At 35.0% G+C, this 18,675-nt stretch overlaps 1 protein-coding gene across 2 annotated transcripts in view; it reads left to right on the forward strand.

Moving 5' to 3' along the window:
* The window catches only part of SMCHD1 (structural maintenance of chromosomes flexible hinge domain containing 1), a 122,877-nt gene that overhangs the window by 30,550 nt on the left and 73,652 nt on the right, over nucleotides 1-18,675 (forward strand). For both annotated transcript variants that reach the window (XM_061131061.1, XM_061131062.1), the window contains exons 6-17: nucleotides 3,085-3,199; nucleotides 3,322-3,441; nucleotides 5,093-5,259; nucleotides 7,372-7,462; nucleotides 8,388-8,598; nucleotides 10,566-10,686; nucleotides 10,765-10,948; nucleotides 12,901-13,095; nucleotides 14,750-14,863; nucleotides 15,640-15,746; nucleotides 16,454-16,536; nucleotides 16,721-16,834. In XM_061131061.1, the coding sequence (XP_060987044.1) occupies nucleotides 3,085-3,199; nucleotides 3,322-3,441; nucleotides 5,093-5,259; nucleotides 7,372-7,462; nucleotides 8,388-8,598; nucleotides 10,566-10,686; nucleotides 10,765-10,948; nucleotides 12,901-13,095; nucleotides 14,750-14,863; nucleotides 15,640-15,746; nucleotides 16,454-16,536; nucleotides 16,721-16,834 (1,622 nt within the window). The remainder of the gene's footprint in view (nucleotides 1-3,084; nucleotides 3,200-3,321; nucleotides 3,442-5,092; nucleotides 5,260-7,371; nucleotides 7,463-8,387; nucleotides 8,599-10,565; nucleotides 10,687-10,764; nucleotides 10,949-12,900; nucleotides 13,096-14,749; nucleotides 14,864-15,639; nucleotides 15,747-16,453; nucleotides 16,537-16,720; nucleotides 16,835-18,675) is intronic.

An 18,675-nucleotide genomic window follows, 5' to 3' on the forward strand; every position in this document is an offset into this window, starting at 1 on the left:
CTGGTCATTGTTATCTTTATTTTGGAAATTGATACATAGGTGGAAACTTTTTATACCAACTGAAATATTTTTATCCCGTTATTTCTATTTTGTTAATTGGTTGCAACTTTTTGTTGTTGCTTTTGAAAACACTGTTCTACGTTTTTTCTCTTTTAATATTTTAGAATTTATATGCTTATTTTCCTGGTTGTCTCTGAAATTTAAAAATGCATATTTTATCTTCAGACATCTCACTTCTCCCACATTAAAGAATTTAGAGTAGTTTTATCTCTAATCACTTCCTTCCCAAAGTTTTCAGTTCAGTTGCTCAGTCGTGTCCGACTCTTTGTGACCCTATGGACTGCAGTATGCCAGGTCTCCCTGTCCATCACCAAGTCCCGGAGCTTGCTCAAACTCATGTCCGTTGAGTCGGTGATGCCATCCAACCATCTCATCCTCTATCTTCCCCTTCTCCTCACACCTTCAATCTTTCCCATCATCAGGGTCTTTTCAAATGAGTCAGCTCTTCGCATCAGGTGGTCAAAGTACTGGACTTTCAGCTTCAGCATCAGTCCTTCCAATGAAAATTCAGGACTCATTTCCTTTAGGATGGACTGGTTGGATCTTTTTGCAGTCCAAGGGACTCTCAAGAGTCTTCTCCAACACCACAGTTCAAAAGCTTCAATTCTTCGGCACTCAGCTTTCTTTATAGTCCAACTCTCACACCCATACATGACTACTGGAAAAACCATAGCCTTGACTAGACGGACCTTTGTTGGCAAAGTAATGTCTCTGCTTTTTAGTATTCTGTTTAGGTTGGTCATAACTTTTCTTCGAAGGAGCAAGCATCTTTTAATTTCATGGCTGCAGTCATCATCTGCAGTGATTTTGGAGCCCCACAAAATAAAGTGCCTCACTGTTTCCATTGCTTCCTCATCTATCTGCCATGAAGTGATGAGACCAGATGCCACGATCTTAGTTTTCTGAATGTTGAGTTTTAAGCCAACTTTTTCACTCTCCTCTTTCACTTTCATCAAGAGGCTCTTTAGTAGTTCTTCACTTTTCTGCCATAAGGGTGGTGTCGTCTGCATATCTGAGGTTATTGATACTTCTCCCGGCAATCTTGCTTCCAGCTTGTGCTTCATCCAGCCCAGCATTTATCATGATGTACTCCGCATATAAGTTAAATAAGCAGAGTGACAATATACCTTGATGTACTCCTTTCCTGATGTGGAACCAGTCTATTGTTCCATGTCCAGTTTTAACTGTTGCTTCTTGACCTGCATACAGATTTCTCAGGAGGCAGGTCAGGTGGTCTGGTATTCCCATCTCTTGAAGAATTGTCCACAGTTTGTTGTGATCCACAGTCAAAGGCTTTGGTGGAGTCAGTAAAGCAGAAGTAGATGTTTTTCTGGATATTTATTTTTGTGGCTCTGCTGGTCTTTGTTGCTGCACATGGGCTTTCTGTAGTTTGAGGAGGTGGGGGCCACTCTGTAGTTGTGATGTGTGGGCTTCTCCTTGCATTGGTGTCTTTTGTTGTAGAACGCAGGTTCTAGGGCATGCGGGCTTCAGTAGCTGTGGCACACGGCCTTAGTTGCTTTGTGGCATGTGGAGTCCTCCTGGACCACGGATCAAATCTTTGTCCCCCATACTGGCAGCTAGACTCCCAGCCACTGGACCGCAAGGGAGGCTCCCAGAGTTACACTTCTGTTGTAAAGTATTTCAAGTATGATTTGGAATTCCCCAAATTATATACAACATTTTTTCTAACAAAGAATTAAAAATTTTTAACATATATTTAAAAAATTAACCTGTGTACTGATAATATTATGATTCCCTTGTGTGTCAGATTGTGCTTGTAGGAACATTGCTTTAGAGCAATCTCTTAATGGCAAATTCCCTTGGTTTTTGTCTGTAAATTATTTAGCCCTAGTTCACAGTTCTTTACTGACGTTTTCTCTTAGCCCTTTGGAGATAATATTCCACCGTCTTATACTGTTGCTATCAAAGCCTGCGAAGCCATTTATCTTCTCAGTGTTTGCTAGTTATTCTGTTTTGTTCTTAGTATTCAGTGTGAAGTGGATTTCTTTTTATGTATCATGTTTGGGCTCTTTTGGTCTGAATCTGTGGATCTGTGCCTTTTAGTGATTTGAGAATATTTGCAGCTATTATTCACTCTCTCCTCTCTTTCTTGAACTACATTTAAACTTGTGTAAGATGTTATCCTTTAGTTCTTTGTTTTTTAGTCCCACTTGATACTTTTCATTCTTTTTTTTTTCTTCCTGTTGTGTATCTGTTCTTTACAGCTGTGCCAGCTCTGTTCTCTGACCTTTCCACTTGGTGTTGTGGTTCCAGCCTTACCCCAGTTTTGTGGGTGTCTTATATTGGGAAATTGTGACCCTGGAGATCTTGACAGTATTCAGGAGACCAGGGATGCCTGCTCTCCACGGTGGTGTTAGGCTGTAATCAGAGGCTGAGTCTCAGCTCTTCATTTGTCATGATCCATTGGAAATGAGAGGGCTTCCCTGGCAGCTCAGACAGTAAAGAATCCGCATGCAGTGCCGGAGACCTGGGTTTGATCCCTGGCTTGGAAAGATCCCCTGGAGGAGGGCATGGCAACCCACTGTAGTATTCTTGCCTGGAGAATTCCATGGACAGAGGAGCCTGGTGGGCTATAGTCCACGGGGTCACAAAGAATCAGACATGACAGAGCAGAAGCACATGAAAATGAGAATCTCTTTGTTGTAATTCCCACTAGTCATGAGACGGTATTTTAATGAGTTTTGAATGAGTAAATGATTTTGAAGGGAAGACTGTAGAGTTACAGATATTTGAAATTTTCTGATTTAAGAGGGTGATACCAAGAATTTGCATTTCTTAGAGTTTCCAGGCTTACTGATGCAGCTGGCCCGGGTAACAAACTTTGAGAGCCTTTGGACTAGATGCTGTTTTGGCTTTTGGCTCTGATTGTTTTACATTTGAATAGGGGTATTATCTGGCTTGGGGATCGTTTTATGAACTCTTAATGAAAGTGCTGTACCAGTTTTCTGTAGCACCCGAGTCGTTTGTTTAATGCCACTGCATTACTGTAATGTTTCGTTTCAGTGATCACTCAGGATATGTTCGACCACTGCCGGTACCCCGCAGTTTAAATAGTGATATCTCCTACTTTGGTGTCGGGGGCAAGCAGGCCGTTTTCTTTGTTGGACAGTCAGCCAGAGTAAGTAAAGAAGATTTCTTAAAAGTGAAAGTTGGTCAAAATATTTTGAAGTTAACTGTCTAATTGTATTATTCGTTTTAAATTTTGCGAATTTAAAAGGTAATCTTTTTAATATTTAACAGATGATAAGTAAGCCTGTAGACTCCCAGGATGTTCATGAACTTTTACTTTCTAAAGAAGATTTTGAGAAGAAAGAGAAAAATAAAGAGGCAATATATAGCGGATTTATTAGAAACAGAAAGGTACAGTACATTTTAACTCATTAATTGTAAATTTTTTTTATTATTTTTTATTTTTTGGTATTAATTGTAAATTTATACCTTGGATGGATGATGGGACAAGAACATTTTTTTTCAATCTCTAAGATACTAATGTTATTTTTAAAACTTGAAAATATGGAATTTTCAAATTAAATTTTTATTTTCTTTTAATTTTGTGAATAGCAAAAGTGATCATTTGTGTGCTTTCTCAGGCTGAAGTCTTCAGAAAATAACTTTTCTCATAAAGCCAATTCAGCTTCCTGGAAATTGTTCATAAGATTATAAACTGTTTCCTTGCTCTGAGTTTGAGTTTTTAAGTATTTATTGTATAATAATCACAGAAGTAGAAAACAGTGATAAATTTGCATTCAAACTCTCATTTTAATAAGTGGAATGTTAATAAATTTGAATCGTGGTGAGCACATGGTGTTTGTTGTATTACTCATTCAACTTTGAAACGTTTTAAAATTTTCAAATTTTAAAACCTTTTTTAAAGGTAAAACTTAAAAAAAAATTTTTGATTCTAAAGTAAATTGTAAAAATTTTTGTAAAGAAAGTAAAAATAGTCTCAAATGCCAGATAAAAGTCCTTATGATATATTTAGTTGAATTTTCTCCTAGTTTAACTTTATTGTATATTTATAGTTTGAGTTCTGACTTATTAGTATTTTGAGTACTTCTTCATCTTATAAAATATTTTGGTGCACAATATACTTCATAGTTTTGTAGTATCTTTGGCTAAATTTACTATAATTTGACCATTCTGTTAGGCATTTAGCTTACTTAAAGTATTTTGTTAAAATTATGAAGACGTTGCCATTAGTTTCTTTGTGTAACATTTTATCTTAATTATAAATTTTTCTTTGTGTAGACTGTTAAAATTTTTATAGCTGTTATAAGGAATTGGAACTTATAAATACTTACGGTGTATATTACAAAGTCACTTTTCCTAATAGTTCAGACTGTATCTTTATCCTTGTAAGTTTTTATGTGTACAGCGACTTACATGGTACATATATGCATACATATGCATGCAATTTTTAATATACAGACTCATAGTAAAAACAGAGAAGTTTTAAATTCTTATCCTCAAACATATCCCTCCCTCCCCCTCTCCCCTCAGCCCACTACAAACTATAGATATTCTCTGAAAGTGGACTGAGGCCCAGGATGGTTTTACTCCCTTTTAAACACAGTGCCTTTGGGCTGAGTCAGCTGGGTTCACGCTGTATCCTAGTTTTGTTGAATGTGGACTAGCTGGGCATTGGTCCTGACCAAGTTCAGTGGTAGGTACCCCAAGCAAGGACTCAGTCCACTTTAGGGTAAGTGTTCTCGATTTGGGAGGTATTTTTAAATTCAGTATTCATTTTTCTTTTCCCTTTTTTATATGATTCTACAATTGGTTTAGCATTATGGTTTAGGATTCTCCTTTTTGTATGCCAGTTTAGCAGTGTCTGTAAAAGGCTCTCTGTCCTCACAACTTTGTCACACACTCAGCTGATTTGTATTTGGTGATTTTCCTCCAAAAGATTTTTGAAGCCTGTATTTGAAATTATCCAAGTGAATGTTAAAGGTTGATGTAAACTTTGTTAACTACATTTGAGGTGCATGTAATCTTATGTTCACTCTTGTAGCCGTCTGATTCTAGTCACATTACAAATGATGATGAACGATTTCTACATCATCTTATCGCAGAGGAGAAGGAAAAAGATAGCTTTACTGCTGTGGTTATCACAGGGGTACAACCAGAACACATGCAGTACTTGAAAAATTATTTCCATCTTTGGACCAGACAGTTAGCGTAAGTATTTACATTTGATGCAGGACATGTTTTTTCTTATCTTTTTTTAAGATAGAAAATATTTAAAAAAAAAAAAGAAAGAAAATATTACAGATACATTGAGACCTCTTAGCTGTCTTCTTTGATCCTATCCCATTTCTTCCCTCAGCATAGGAACCATTACTCTGATGTTAGCTATCAAAATAGTTCTCTATTCTGTACATATTTACTGGTCACTTGGCTTCCCCAGGGGCTCAGTGGTTAAGAATCTGCCTGACTGTGATGCAGGAGCCACAGGAGATGCAGGTGCCACAGGAGATGCAGGTTCGATCCCTGGGTCAAGAAGATCCCCTGGAGAAGGGAATGGCAACCCACTCCAGTATCTTGCCTGGAGAAGCCCAGAGGAGCCTGGTAGGCTACAGTCCATAGGGTCACAAAGAGTTGGACACGATTAAAGCAACTTAGCATACCTGTAATATATTGGTCATTACAAATAAGAGGCCCATGCTTTTTGACAACTGTGATAACATTTAAAATAAACTTAAGAGTTTATCCAATTCAGCTAATCAATCCCAGGTCCCCCTTTTGTGCTTTTGCTATGCAGCATGGATTATAATCCATGTATTTTACTTTTTTTTTTGTCTGCCTCCCACCTTGGAATGTTTATTGTTTTTTATGCACTGTTATATCCCCAGTGTTTCCATTGTACTAACTAACATTGTAGTTGCTCAGTAAAAATTTATTGAATGAATATATTGAGTCTGTTAAAATAAAAATATGCATATGTGCTGTATGAAATGAGTAAAACTAAATCTTTGTGTATCTACTTGAGGAAAACTTTTAGGGGGTACATATTCTGTTAGATCAAATCAGAAGTATATATATTTAAGGTTGTTTTTTCTCTGTAGTTATATGGTATAGACTGGATTGTCCATAATTTGTATTAGCCTGAATTAGTCTCACAAAAGTGGGTATGCTGTACAAAATTCATGTTTTTAAATAAGGTATCATCTCATATTTTTTCTACTTATTCAAGGGCTGTTAAGATTCTGTTTTGGACATAAATATTAACAGTTAAAAATTTTTTTGAAGAAATAAATTTGATTTTAGGAATGCCTTTTTTCTTGAATACTGATGTTTATTGGCCCTGTAACAGAGTTTTAAATAGGACTTTGGACTGTTTATTAGCTATTTTATTATTTCTCTTAACTGAAAGAACTCTGTACATAATAACATAACATAACTCTTGTTCTTAAAAAGAATGACATAGAAGCACACACTTGGTAAGCTATTTATAGCACAGTTGCTTAATGTATGCTTGTAAACTGACGATGTTAACACTTTTGAGATGTTGGAAGGAAGATCTCAAGATTTTCAATGATTTCTTTTTATTTTAGTAGTGTTTTAAACTAGGACAATTAGTGTAATTTTGAAAAGATAAAGTTTGTATGAAGGAATATTTAATACTACTGCTTGAGGAATGATTACAGATGGGCTATGTGATATGAAGAGATGTGAATAATTTCCCCAGAGTATAATCTTTTTAAACATTTTCCAAAATAAAATAGCAAAAATTTCTGAAGTGGTAGTTTTTGATGGAATGATGCTGAATTTATTAATTTTAGGAGTATTGGCATAAGATTGTTTCATTTCTACAGGAGAAGAAAGATGAGACAGAATGATACTCTCATGTTGGAGACATAAGTTAAAGATACCCAATTGTGTATACTCCCTGATTTTTGAGTCTTTTCTAGAAAATCCCTGACAAGTAGAATTATAGCCTCTTACCTTGTAGTTTTAGTTTATTTTGGTAAAATACACTTCAAGTATGTGGGATTTGAAGTTGAAAAGACTTGGCTTGAATCTCTTCACACTCTAATTCTGTGACCGTAAGTAAATTATATAATTTTCTTGGCATTCCCAACTTCTGTATTTATAAAATGAGGGTAAATAACACCTGAATCTTATGATTGTTTTTACCATTATGTGGTTTACTATGTTTAAAAATGCTTAATATTGTGCGTGGCGCCTAGTAGGTACTGCCAAATAGTAGTAATAAAGTTTTTTTGGTAGATTGGATGAACTGTAGTTTTATGTGAATTAAAAGTATAAAGTTATTCTTTTATATTTTAGACATATTTATCATTATTACATCCATGGTCCAAAAGGGAATGAAAAACGTATATCAAAGGAAGCTGGACCTTTCAACAACATTGATATTGAAGTAAGATAAATTCTTTCTTAAACTATTGTTAAGTATTAGGTCTGTGTTCTAGTTCCAAGTTAATCTGGATAAGAAAAGTCAATCAGTAAATAGGCAACTTCTCTGTCCTTGTCTTTTACCAAACCATTTTTCTTGTTTGGTGTCTAAGGAAAGAGATTATTCCTAAGGTGTACTTTTCTGGATATCTTATTTACTATAGTATCTGGTTTCTATTTTCTTTGTCTTCTATAGAGATATGAACCATTACTGAATGTCATGTCTCAAAAGCAGGGAAGAAAAGACATAAATAGTTTCCCTTTTGTTCACAGAAGTCTCTTAATAAGAAAAAAATAAGATTTAGAACAGAACATTTGAATGTTGAGTTCTCAGTATCCTTGCCCACATGTCAGGTGGAATTTCTTGTACGTCTTTATCCTACTTCCTACTTCTAGGGCTTCCCAGGTGATGCCAGTGGTAAAGAATCGACCTGCCAGTGCAGGAGACACAAGAGACGCGAGTTCTGTCCCTGGGTCGGGAAGATCCCCTGGAGTAGGAAATGGCAACCCACTCCAGTATTCTTGCCTGGAGAATTCCATGGACAGAGGATCCTGGAAGGCTACAGTCCATGGGGTTGCAAAAAATAGGACGTGACTGAGTGCACAGACAGACGCACCTCTAGCAGGAAAGCTTGAATGAAATAAACTCGTGACTTATATATCCTTCAGCTGTTTCTTCGCTTACTTTCAGTTTTTTAGTAATATATTTCTTAATTAAGACGCTCCTTAGACCTATTTAACCAAGATAGAAATATATATGTATTTCTTTAAGCTAGATGATTATTTATACAGATAAAAATAGTTTTTGCCTTTCTGTTGTTGGATCATAGATGAGAACAAAAGTGCAGTCACTGTCGAATTTAATTGTTTTTGTTTTATTTTTATTTTAGATTTCTATGTTTGAAAAGGGGAAGACACCTAAAATTATCAACCTGAGGGGAATACAAGATGACATGCAGACATTGTATATAAATACAGCAGCCGATAGTTTTGAGTTCAAGGCTCATGTTGAAGGAGATGGTGTAGTGGAAGGGATTATCCGATATCACCCTTTCTTATATGATAGAGAAACCTACCCTGATGATCCATGTTTTCCATCAAGTATGTTAATCTGTTACCTTAGCTACAAAATACAAAGTTGTGATTTAGGATAATGATTTATTTTCTTAATTGTTAGTTAGGCTTAAGGTTAGATAAATTTTAAAGCACTTTTTCCTCATGCAGGTCTTAAGTTGTTAAGGTAGTTGTAGTTTTTATAATTATTAATTTTTGTGTATATTCACATCCAGATAAATAAAACAGTTGCTCTGAGAAACGTTATATGTTCTTATATCGTACTTCTCTTACTGAACTGAACTTTTAGCTATGTACCGTATAGTAATCCTTTATATATTCCCCATGTTGTCTTCCTGTTATCTTTGTAGATATTTATAAAGTAGTTTTAAACTTTATGTAGTCACATTGGTTTTTTTCTTTATGTTTTCTGATAGGCCTTGCTGCAGAAAGCCTTCGTACATCTCATTTTTTTATGACTTTTTTAATAGATTCTTTAGCTTTTATCATTTTATGTTTATATCTTTAATATACCTGTAATTTTCTTTTTTGTTTGAGGATTAGCTTAATATTTTCCATGTGGGTTTCCAGTTTCCTAGTACCAATTATTGAATGTTATATATAAATATCACTTTCATAATAATATGAAGTTCCCATAAGTACATAGAACCTGGATCATTTGCTATAAGGCATTGATATGTTTTATGTTTTTATACATGAATAACATGTCCTTTATAGTGAATCTCTTGTCCTTTATAGTGTATATTGATATCAGTAGGACAAGACAGTATTGTTCTTTTTTGAGAAAATTCATAATTCTTAATATTTTGCTCTTCTAGATAAACCTTGGAATCACTTTGTACTGTACTTTGAATAACAATGTTCTAATGGGATTATCAGAGTCACATTCAATTTTCATAGATTAACAGTGTTACATTTTCTCATTCAGGATAGTTCCTTAGTATATCCTTAGTATTGTGTTTTAGAACCAGATTTCCTGATTTAAATCCTGTCTTTGCCACTTTCTGTTGTGTAAAATTTGACAAACTACTGCTTTAGTATCTGTAATGGGGAATAATAATTCTTGCCTCATAGACATGTTGTAGGGGTTGAATAAGAAACTGTTTGTAGTCCTTAGAATAGTACCTGACTCTATTTAGTAAGTGTTCATACATATTATTACTTAGTGACTCTGCCTCCCATGCAGTCTCTGGCCTGTTTTTCATTTGTCATTTGTGATTTTGATATGCTTATAGACAAAAAGCTAAAGTTCTTAAAAATGATGTCTTAAAATAATAGCCAATTAATTGTATGATGATCAGAGGGGTTCGCTAAGACCAAGTGAAATGTTTTGATTGGAAGGAACTTTTACTTATGAACTTCTTGTGAAGATTTTTTTTTGGAGAAAAAGACTTTATTGGGGGTCAGGGGGAATGACTTAATGCCAGAATAACTGAGGTATTACTATATCAAGATCATAATGCTTGAATCTAATTTACCTGAATATATGAAAAGGTATTACTAACATAGAAATGTTGTAGACGGTTGTGCTTTATAGCATAGGATATAACTGTATCATAATGTAAACTTGAATCAGTATTATTAATTTGTCCAAGCTAAGCAAACTTGCTGTTTCTAGACATTGTAGATTTTCCAGATGATATGTGAGTGTACTGGTTCCGACAGAGTTGTGAGATGTGATTTAGGTACAAAATTCAAGCTCCCGTATTTATAAATAGGTTTTACAGATGGCAGGCTCAGTAGCTAGTATAGTAATCCTAACACAGATTCATGAGTATGTAATTATTGCTTTTTAATGAGAATCACTGTTGGTAATGTGGAGCCACTTTGAAAATCTGCCTTTTTGAGGGCAAACAGAATAAAGGTAGTTTTAGGTTTTACAGAACACAGTGTTAAAGATCATAAGAATTTTTGTTACCGTTTCTCCATTTCATTTATGGAAATTGATTTCTCAGTGGTAAAAATTATTTGTTCCACTTGTTCCTTTGTCCTAGAATTAAAAGATGAAGATGATGATGATGACTGTTTCATACTTGAGAAAGCAGCAAGAGGGAAAAGGCCTATTTTTGAATGTTTTTGGAATGGACGGCTAATACCATATACATCTGTTGAGGAGTAAGTTCTGATTTTTGCTGAGATTACATTGTTTTATGATCTTATCTTTTTACTAACCAGTATTTTGTTCTATTCAAGCTTTGACTGGTGTGCTCCTCCTAAGAAGAGAGGGCTTGCACCTTTTGAGTGCTACAATAGGATATCTGGTGCATTATTTACTAATGACAAATTCCAGGTCAGCACAAATAAACTGACCTTTATGGATCTTGAGCTAAAACTGAAAGACAAGAACACCCTTTTTACAAGGATTTTAAATGGACAGGTATGAATTTAAATTACAAGTTTTAAATGGACAGGTATGATTTTAAATATCAAGAAATATTCTATTTTAAGTTCAACAAAAGTCACTTGTTGTGTAGATTTGTACTGGCAATTTGCATACTTTTCGTTTTATTTACTCAAAAGAATATACATTTTAGTCCATGAGCATTTATGTGTTCGCTCAAAAATTTCAAACGGATTAGCTTTTACTGGGGTAAAACTTACCAGATTTTCATCAATACCTTGACATGGTGAATAGAATCTTCAGAAGCACGTCTGTTTGCTAAGAGCAAATAACAATTTTATCTAATAGAGAGGCTTTGTTTGTATATTAATAACCTTAAATATTCAATTTTAATCTAACTTTGGGGGTAAAATTTAGGTAGAACTGTGAAATACTTTGGGCTAAACGGTGATTTGAGATTGATCACTATTAAAATCTGCTTTAATCAATAGAAAAAGAATGATAAATTTTTTTAAAAAGTTGAATGAAGCTAGTGTACTTTCCTTTTGCCTAAACACCTCAGAAACTTTCACTTGATGCTACTCTTTCAGTACTGTAATGTTAAGTTGTGAAGAGATGGGTGCATTTATTCTAAACTTAAAGTTGCTGGACAGTAAACACAATATATAACACAGTATTTGTGTATCCCTATAACATGTTGACATTCATTTTGCTCTTAATAAAAATGATTCTGAATCTGATGTAATTTTATCTTCTACAGATGAGGGCTGAGACTGAAATACAGCATAAAAATTTGGTAGGCAGACAGTCTCATTCCTAGTTAATAACTTTAATACTGTTGTCAAGTTGTCAAAGTAACACTACTGATTCAGGAAGGAGTTGGTACCTGGGAACAGATTAGGGGGAAAGTTTCCTTGAAAAATATATGCCATTTTTTGGTGTTTACCATGTGTATGTATTTCTTATCTGAGTAACTTTTTAAAATCTAATTTTTTTTTAATGATTAATATACTGGTCATCTGACTGCAAGTTGCAAAAACTTAAGCTGAAATCAGTTTTAATTTTGCCCCATTTTCATTTGAAAATGGTGGATTGTGGAGTAAGGTGTACAAAGGAAATGAACTTCTGTAACTTTATGCTTTGTCTTCTATGAAAGCATGTAGTGTGATTATCTTCCCCTACCCCTCCTAAAGACAAGCATTAAACCAGTGTATAGCAGCTTACACTGGAGTGTAAATCTCTAGTGTCTCTCAGCAGAGTGAAGGATGATAAGCAATAACACATTTTCTTCTTATGTATTACAAGAAGGCAATTTTTATTTTATAATCTATTTTTGAATAAATGTATAAAGCATAATTTTTTTAAAAGTGTGTTTTGCCATAGCTATGTTTCTCAACCTTTTTTTCACTGTCACCTTATAAAAGATCCTTTTTGACCTTTTCTCCCCCAAATAACCGCCCAAGACATTTTATTACTGTAGATATACCATATCTATGTTTAAGTATGTGTTTAAATCTGTGCTTAATATATAAAAGGCTTTTTATTTCCTTGTTGGAGTGTGCGTGTTTCACATTAAGAATGTTTCCACTTACCCTTTTCCCCATCAGTTAGTTCTCCTTCTCCACGAAGGCAGTGTTTATCTTTTTTGGGGGGGGTGTATCCTAGGGTTTAAAATAGAGAAGGACATCTGTGTTGACATTGATCATTGAAACTTGAGATCCTAGTGTGTGCTCAGTTGCTTCAGTCATGTGCAACTCTTTGCCACCCTGTGAACCAAGGATGATAGCAAAGATCTTTTTTCTTTAGTGATGTTTTGATACAAATCTAAATTTATATGGGAGAAAGAGCCATTAAAATATTTTAGTTTTTTATTTGGTTTTCTCGGGTAGGTGGGTATTTGGAAGGAAACATGAAATGAACAAGAAGTGTCTGTGGTTGTATTTGTTTATGAGTAGCTAAGTTTTGTGGAACATTTTAAAATTTTACAGGAGCAGCGAATGAAAATTGACAGAGAGTTTGCTTTATGGCTGAAGGACTGCCATGAAAAGTATGACAAACAAATAAAATTCACCCTTTTTAAAGGAGTAATTACACGTCCTGATCTTCCTTCTAAAAAGCAGGGCCCCTGGGCCACTTACTCAGCGATAGAATGGGATGGAAAAATATACAAAGCAGGACAGCTGGTAAGTTTAACTTATTTTTAGGTTTAATTTTTAGTAGAATTTGAAACTAAATTAGAGTTATTAGAATTTGTCAACAACCAAAACTAATGTGTGTAGTCTTGTCTCCTTAGGAGCCAAAAAAGAAAGGAAAGGCCAAATTGATTATAACTATGTAATTTAATAGGACATTAAGGAAAAAAAACAAAACAATTTTTGCCAAAAGCTCAGTTAACAAAATTTTTATTGTTTCTTGTACTTCACTTTGTACTTTACTCAAATAGAGAATCTGTTTGTTTTTTATTAATGTAATATGAAGAAATGGTTTTTCATCAAATTTTTTAGTGTCTGCAGCTTCTAAGTTACTGTGCTGTTGATGGCGTTATGGAGATTATAGAGATCTAGGGGTGTCCTGTGTCCTTCAAGCTGTTATGGCATGAAAATAGAGATGACCTAAGAATCACTGAAGAGAGAGAATGAGTAGTGCTGTCATAGTTTAGAAGGAGAGAATTTTCTGACTTCGGATGGGCCTGGAATAAGAGAGTAAATCACGCAATTCTTTGTGCATGAAGTGATTTTTGTGTGGAACTTAAAAGAGGTAGTGGCTCAGGTTTACAGAGGTAATTATGAAGGTAACTAACTTAACTTTACATTGCTCAGCTGTGTCTGACTCTTTGCGACCCCATGGACTGGAGCCCACCAGGCTCCTCTGTCCATGGAATTCTCCAGGCAAGGATGTTGGAATTGGTTGCCATGCCCTTCTCCAGGGGGTCTTCCTGACCCAGGGATTAAGCCAAGGTCTCCTGCATTGCAGACAGATTGTTTACCCTTTGAGCTACCTGGGAAGCCCAGAGTGGGTTTATTATGAAGTGGGTTTATTATGAAGGTAGTAATAAACCCACAAATGTGACACTCTCATCATCATATAACGAAAGGTTTGGAATCAGATGCAGTCACCGTGAAGTAGTGAGTATGGCTTGAGCCTGCTTTTCCAACAGTTAGAAGCTAGAAAATGAAGAGGAGGAGCTGACAGAGGAGAAAGAAAGGGATAAAATGGTGAGAGAGAAGGGAACCAGGAAAATAAGGTATCCGTGAAGTCAAGTGGAAAGTTACAAGGAGGGAGTGATCAGGAAAAGCAGCAGGACTGGGTTGCCTCAGACTGTTACACGTGAAGAGAAATAGTTCAGAAATGAAATGAGGCTGGAGGATAGATTTGATATAAATTCTTGCTGTCCTTGTAGTTGAGAAGTTTTGAATTGGACTAGTGGAAATTACTGGTGTTTTCAGGCCAGGTAAGGAAAAAAAATTATATAGACAAGTTTTGAGCTAATTTATTGGAAAGAAACAATAACTTTGTAAGTCACTGTTCACAGCCTGCAAGCAACATTTTATGGGGATTTGAGACAGCTTGGATTCATTTGAAGGCATTATGGACCTTTTAGACACATGCATAACTATGACATTTTTGTATGAAGAAGCCACTGTCTTTTCAAAGATGTTACAAATAAGTGGAGAGCTTCACAAATATAACTTTATAGAATGCTTTTTTCATTAAATTTTTCTAATAATAGATGCTGGGTTTTTCCCCTTGTATAAAATAGTTCTGTTAAGTAATTGTTAAACCTGTTTTTCTAAGTAAATATTAATGCTAAATCCTTGTTTTAAAACTGAATGTTAGGTCAAGACAATCAAGACACTTCCTCTCTTTTATGGAAGCATTGTGAAATTTTTTCTCTATGGTGATCATGATGGAGAAGTATATGCTACAGGAGGAGAGGTTCAAATTGCAATGGTAAGATCCCCAAATAACCCAAAATATTCTTCAGAGTCTCTTGGTATTACTACTTTATTTTGCTTAATTCTTAAAGATACAGTATTCTGTTTTTACTTGTATTTGGCTTTTCCATTGGTTACAGGAATGGGAGCATGAATTTTTATGTTTCATATTTGATGTTTTTAGTAGTTTGTAGAACTTAACATCTATGTGCCCAGTGTTTAACAGATGCTACAAGATTATTGCCAATTTCACAGTAATTTTAAAGTGCACATTTCATTCAAGGCTCATAAACATAAACATTGGAGCCAGACTTCTATCTCAAGAATGAAAAACAAAATTAGAGTGGGCTTTATCCTTATGAAGAAGTGTTAGTTGCTCAGTTGTGTCTGACTCTTTGTGACCCCATGGGCTTGTAGCCCGCCATGCTCCTCTGTTCGTGGAATTCTCCAGGCAAGAATACTGGAGTGGGCAGCCATTCCCTTCTCCAGGGGATCTTCCCAACGCAAGGATCGAACACTGGTCTCCTACAGGCAAATTCTTTACCGTCTGAGCCACCAGGGAGGCCCTTTATCCTTCCTTATACTATGCTCTTGTTAAGATTTGAATGGTATTTAATTAGGCCTAGGGTGTTTATCTGAAAAATGGAAATAAACACTGTGGTGTAATATAGTAGTTATTATGATTTATCTACTTAATTAGGGTAAAAATATTTTTTGAGAGAAATCAATATTCTTGTTGCGACTAAATTTAAATAGCTTTTTGAAATGTTGGTATAAATTTTACTTATTCAGGAACCTCAGGCACTGTATGATGAAATAAAAACTGTGCCAATTGCAAAGCTGGATAGGACAGTTGCTGAGAAAGCTGTGAAAAAATATGTAGAAGATGAAATGGCAAGGTAATTTATGTTTCAAGATGCATGGTAAAAAATGGCAAATTGCAGAGCAATTGTCCTTTTAGTTATTATTGAGTGTGGCATTATGCTTTTGTATTTAGGCACTAGTAGTGTAGTCTTGTAGTCTTGGATGTGTGTATTGTGACGAATTTCTTGCTGTTAAAAAAAAAAACGCTCTAGCTATCAAAACAGAATCCTGCATTTGTCTTATAGAAAAATAAGGAAGCTTATACTTACAGTGTCATTGTTATCAGCACTATGATTAAGTTTGTTAAAAAGCAATGACTTTGCCCTGTAACTAGAAGAAAATGGTGAGAGGTAAAGATAGGAGCAAAAGAAGTAAAAAGTCGAAAAACAAAACTGTGGCTTTTGTGTAGCTAACAATGCAGTTATTTTGATTCTTACTGAGCTCACTGGTAATTCTTCTGTTTGTAGAGTTATCCTTTCTCCCAAAGGTAGCTTGTACTACAGATTAGTAGAAAAATCTCAAAAAGGGGGGATAATTCCTGTCTCTTAACACCAAGAGATTTTGTTTTACTTTGCAGTGATTAAGGGTTTGGAGTTTCAGATTTAACTGTTGGAAAAAATTTCAGATTTAACTGTTGGGGAAAAAAATTAGAATTATTAAAGTTTCTAGTAACTTTTATTTTAAAAAATAAGACCATAATTAACACATTTCATGAAACATTAATATGCTGTTTTAATAATAGACTCCCCGATAGATTGTCAGTGACTTGGCCTGAAGGAGATGAATTATTGCCAAATGAGATCAGACCTGCTGGAACCCCCATTGGTATGTTTTTGGTTTTTCTTGTGTGTGTGTGTATTTTAAATACTGAAAAAATGCTTTTCTTCTTAACATTTCATGGTTTAAAAAAAAATGATAAAAAATTAAAACGCTATATGAAGACCTGGCAGATTCATCAGATTCATTGGGTGTACCTAAGATGTTCTTATTTTTAATTTTGGACTGATAGGTGCATTAAGAATTGAAATATTAAATAAAAAAGGGGAAGCGATGCAGAAGCTTCCAGGACCAAGTCATGGAGGGTCAAAGAAACTCCTGGTTGAACTCAAAGTTGTATTACACTGTAAGTATATATGCTAATTTGTATGTTTGGATTGTTACTGTTGTTTGTAAATATATAGTACATACTTTAACATCTTTGTGGAATTAGTAATGGCCTAGCAATCTGATAGATAGTGCTTTGAAGTTAAGAGTTTCTAAAGTGTTACAGATAATTCAGTTTTTAAAAACTCAGTTGTTTTCTTAGGGTTTTTTTTTGTTTTTTTTTTTTAACACTTTATTCTGAACTTTCCTATGGAGGCAGCTATAGGCTAAAATAAAGATATGATATGTATGCATATGAGTTTATACTGAATTAGGAATTTAGATTGGATAATCCTTAAGATGCCTTCTAAATAAAAAATACTGTATCTCTGAACCTATGGATGGGAAGTACTTGTTTCAGTTGAGAAACGTGGCCCACTCTTTGTTAAAGGGAGAAGAACTACATATTATCACTCATCTTGTATTTTCCTAACTCGAGTCACCTTGTAATTCTTGTCTCTTGTTTTTGTTTTGACCACCTGAAAATATTTTCAATATTTGTTTTCAATAATCTGTTCTACCACTATATACTTACATGTCTGGTCCATGGATTTTACAGATGTAGTGTTTTATTCACTGTGTGTTTATTTCCAACATTTATAAACTAGTCACTGGTAGTGTATACTTTCATCATATAAATGTCTTTTTAGCCTCAGCAGCATTGAACAGTTTGACTACCTCATTTTACTGCAGTACTCTCTTTTTGGCCTCTGTGACACACTGTTCTGTATTTCTCCAGGGGTTTTTTTTTGGTGGCTTAAAACAGTATTTTTGTTATCTTACAGTTCTCTAGGTCATCTGACTGCTGAAATCAAAGTGTCAGCAGGATAGCGACTTTCTGGAGGTTGTAGGGAAGGCTTGCCTTTCCATTTCTAGAAGTCACCCACATTCCTTGGCCTTGTGGTCCCTTCCTCCATCTTCAGAGCCAACAGTGTAGCATCTTCCAACCTCTTTGTAACTCTGATCATCCTGCCTCCCTCTTATTTAAGAAAACAAAAAAACCCCACAAAACTACATACAAGCATCAGTTCAGTTGCTCAGTTGTGTTCGACTCTTTGCGACCATGGACTGCAGCGCACCCGGCATACCTCTTTAATTGAGCTTTGCCTTATTGCCATTTGCATATACTGCATTTTTTATGGATTTCAGGTTTATGGCAACTCTGTGTTAAGCAAGTCTGTTAATGCCATTTTCCCAACAGTATTTGCTCACTTAATGTCCCTGTGTCACATTTTGGTCATTCTGGCAACTTTTCAAACTTTTTAAAAATTTCATTTGTTATGATGATCTGCAATTAGTGGTCTTTGATGTTATTGCTACAACTTGCTGAAGACGCAGATGAATATTAGCATTTTTAGCAATAAAGTACTTTCTATTTTTGACGGTGTGGATCACAATAAACTGTAGAAAATTATGAATACCAGACCACCCAACCTGCCTCTTGAGAAATCTGTATGCAGGTCAGGAAGCAACAGTTACAACTGGCCATGGAACAACAGACTGGTTCCAAATAGGAAAAGGAGTATGTCAAGGCTGTATATTGTCACCCTGCTTTTTTAACTTATATGCATAGTACATCATGAGAAACGTTGGACTGGATGAAGCACAAGCTGGAATCAAGATTGCTGGGAGAAATATCAATAACCTCAGATATGCAGATGACACCACCCTTATGGCAGAAAGTGAAGAACTAAAGAGCCTTTTGATGAAAGTGAAAGAGGAGAGTGAAAAAAAGTTGGCTTAATGCTCAACATTCAGAAAACAAAGATCATGGCATCCGGTCCCATCACTTCATGGCAAATAGATGGAGAAACAGTGGAA

This window comes from Dama dama, chromosome 27 (genome assembly GCF_033118175.1).
Source record: "Dama dama isolate Ldn47 chromosome 27, ASM3311817v1, whole genome shotgun sequence".
In the NCBI taxonomy this organism is placed as follows: domain Eukaryota; kingdom Metazoa; phylum Chordata; class Mammalia; order Artiodactyla; family Cervidae; genus Dama; species Dama dama.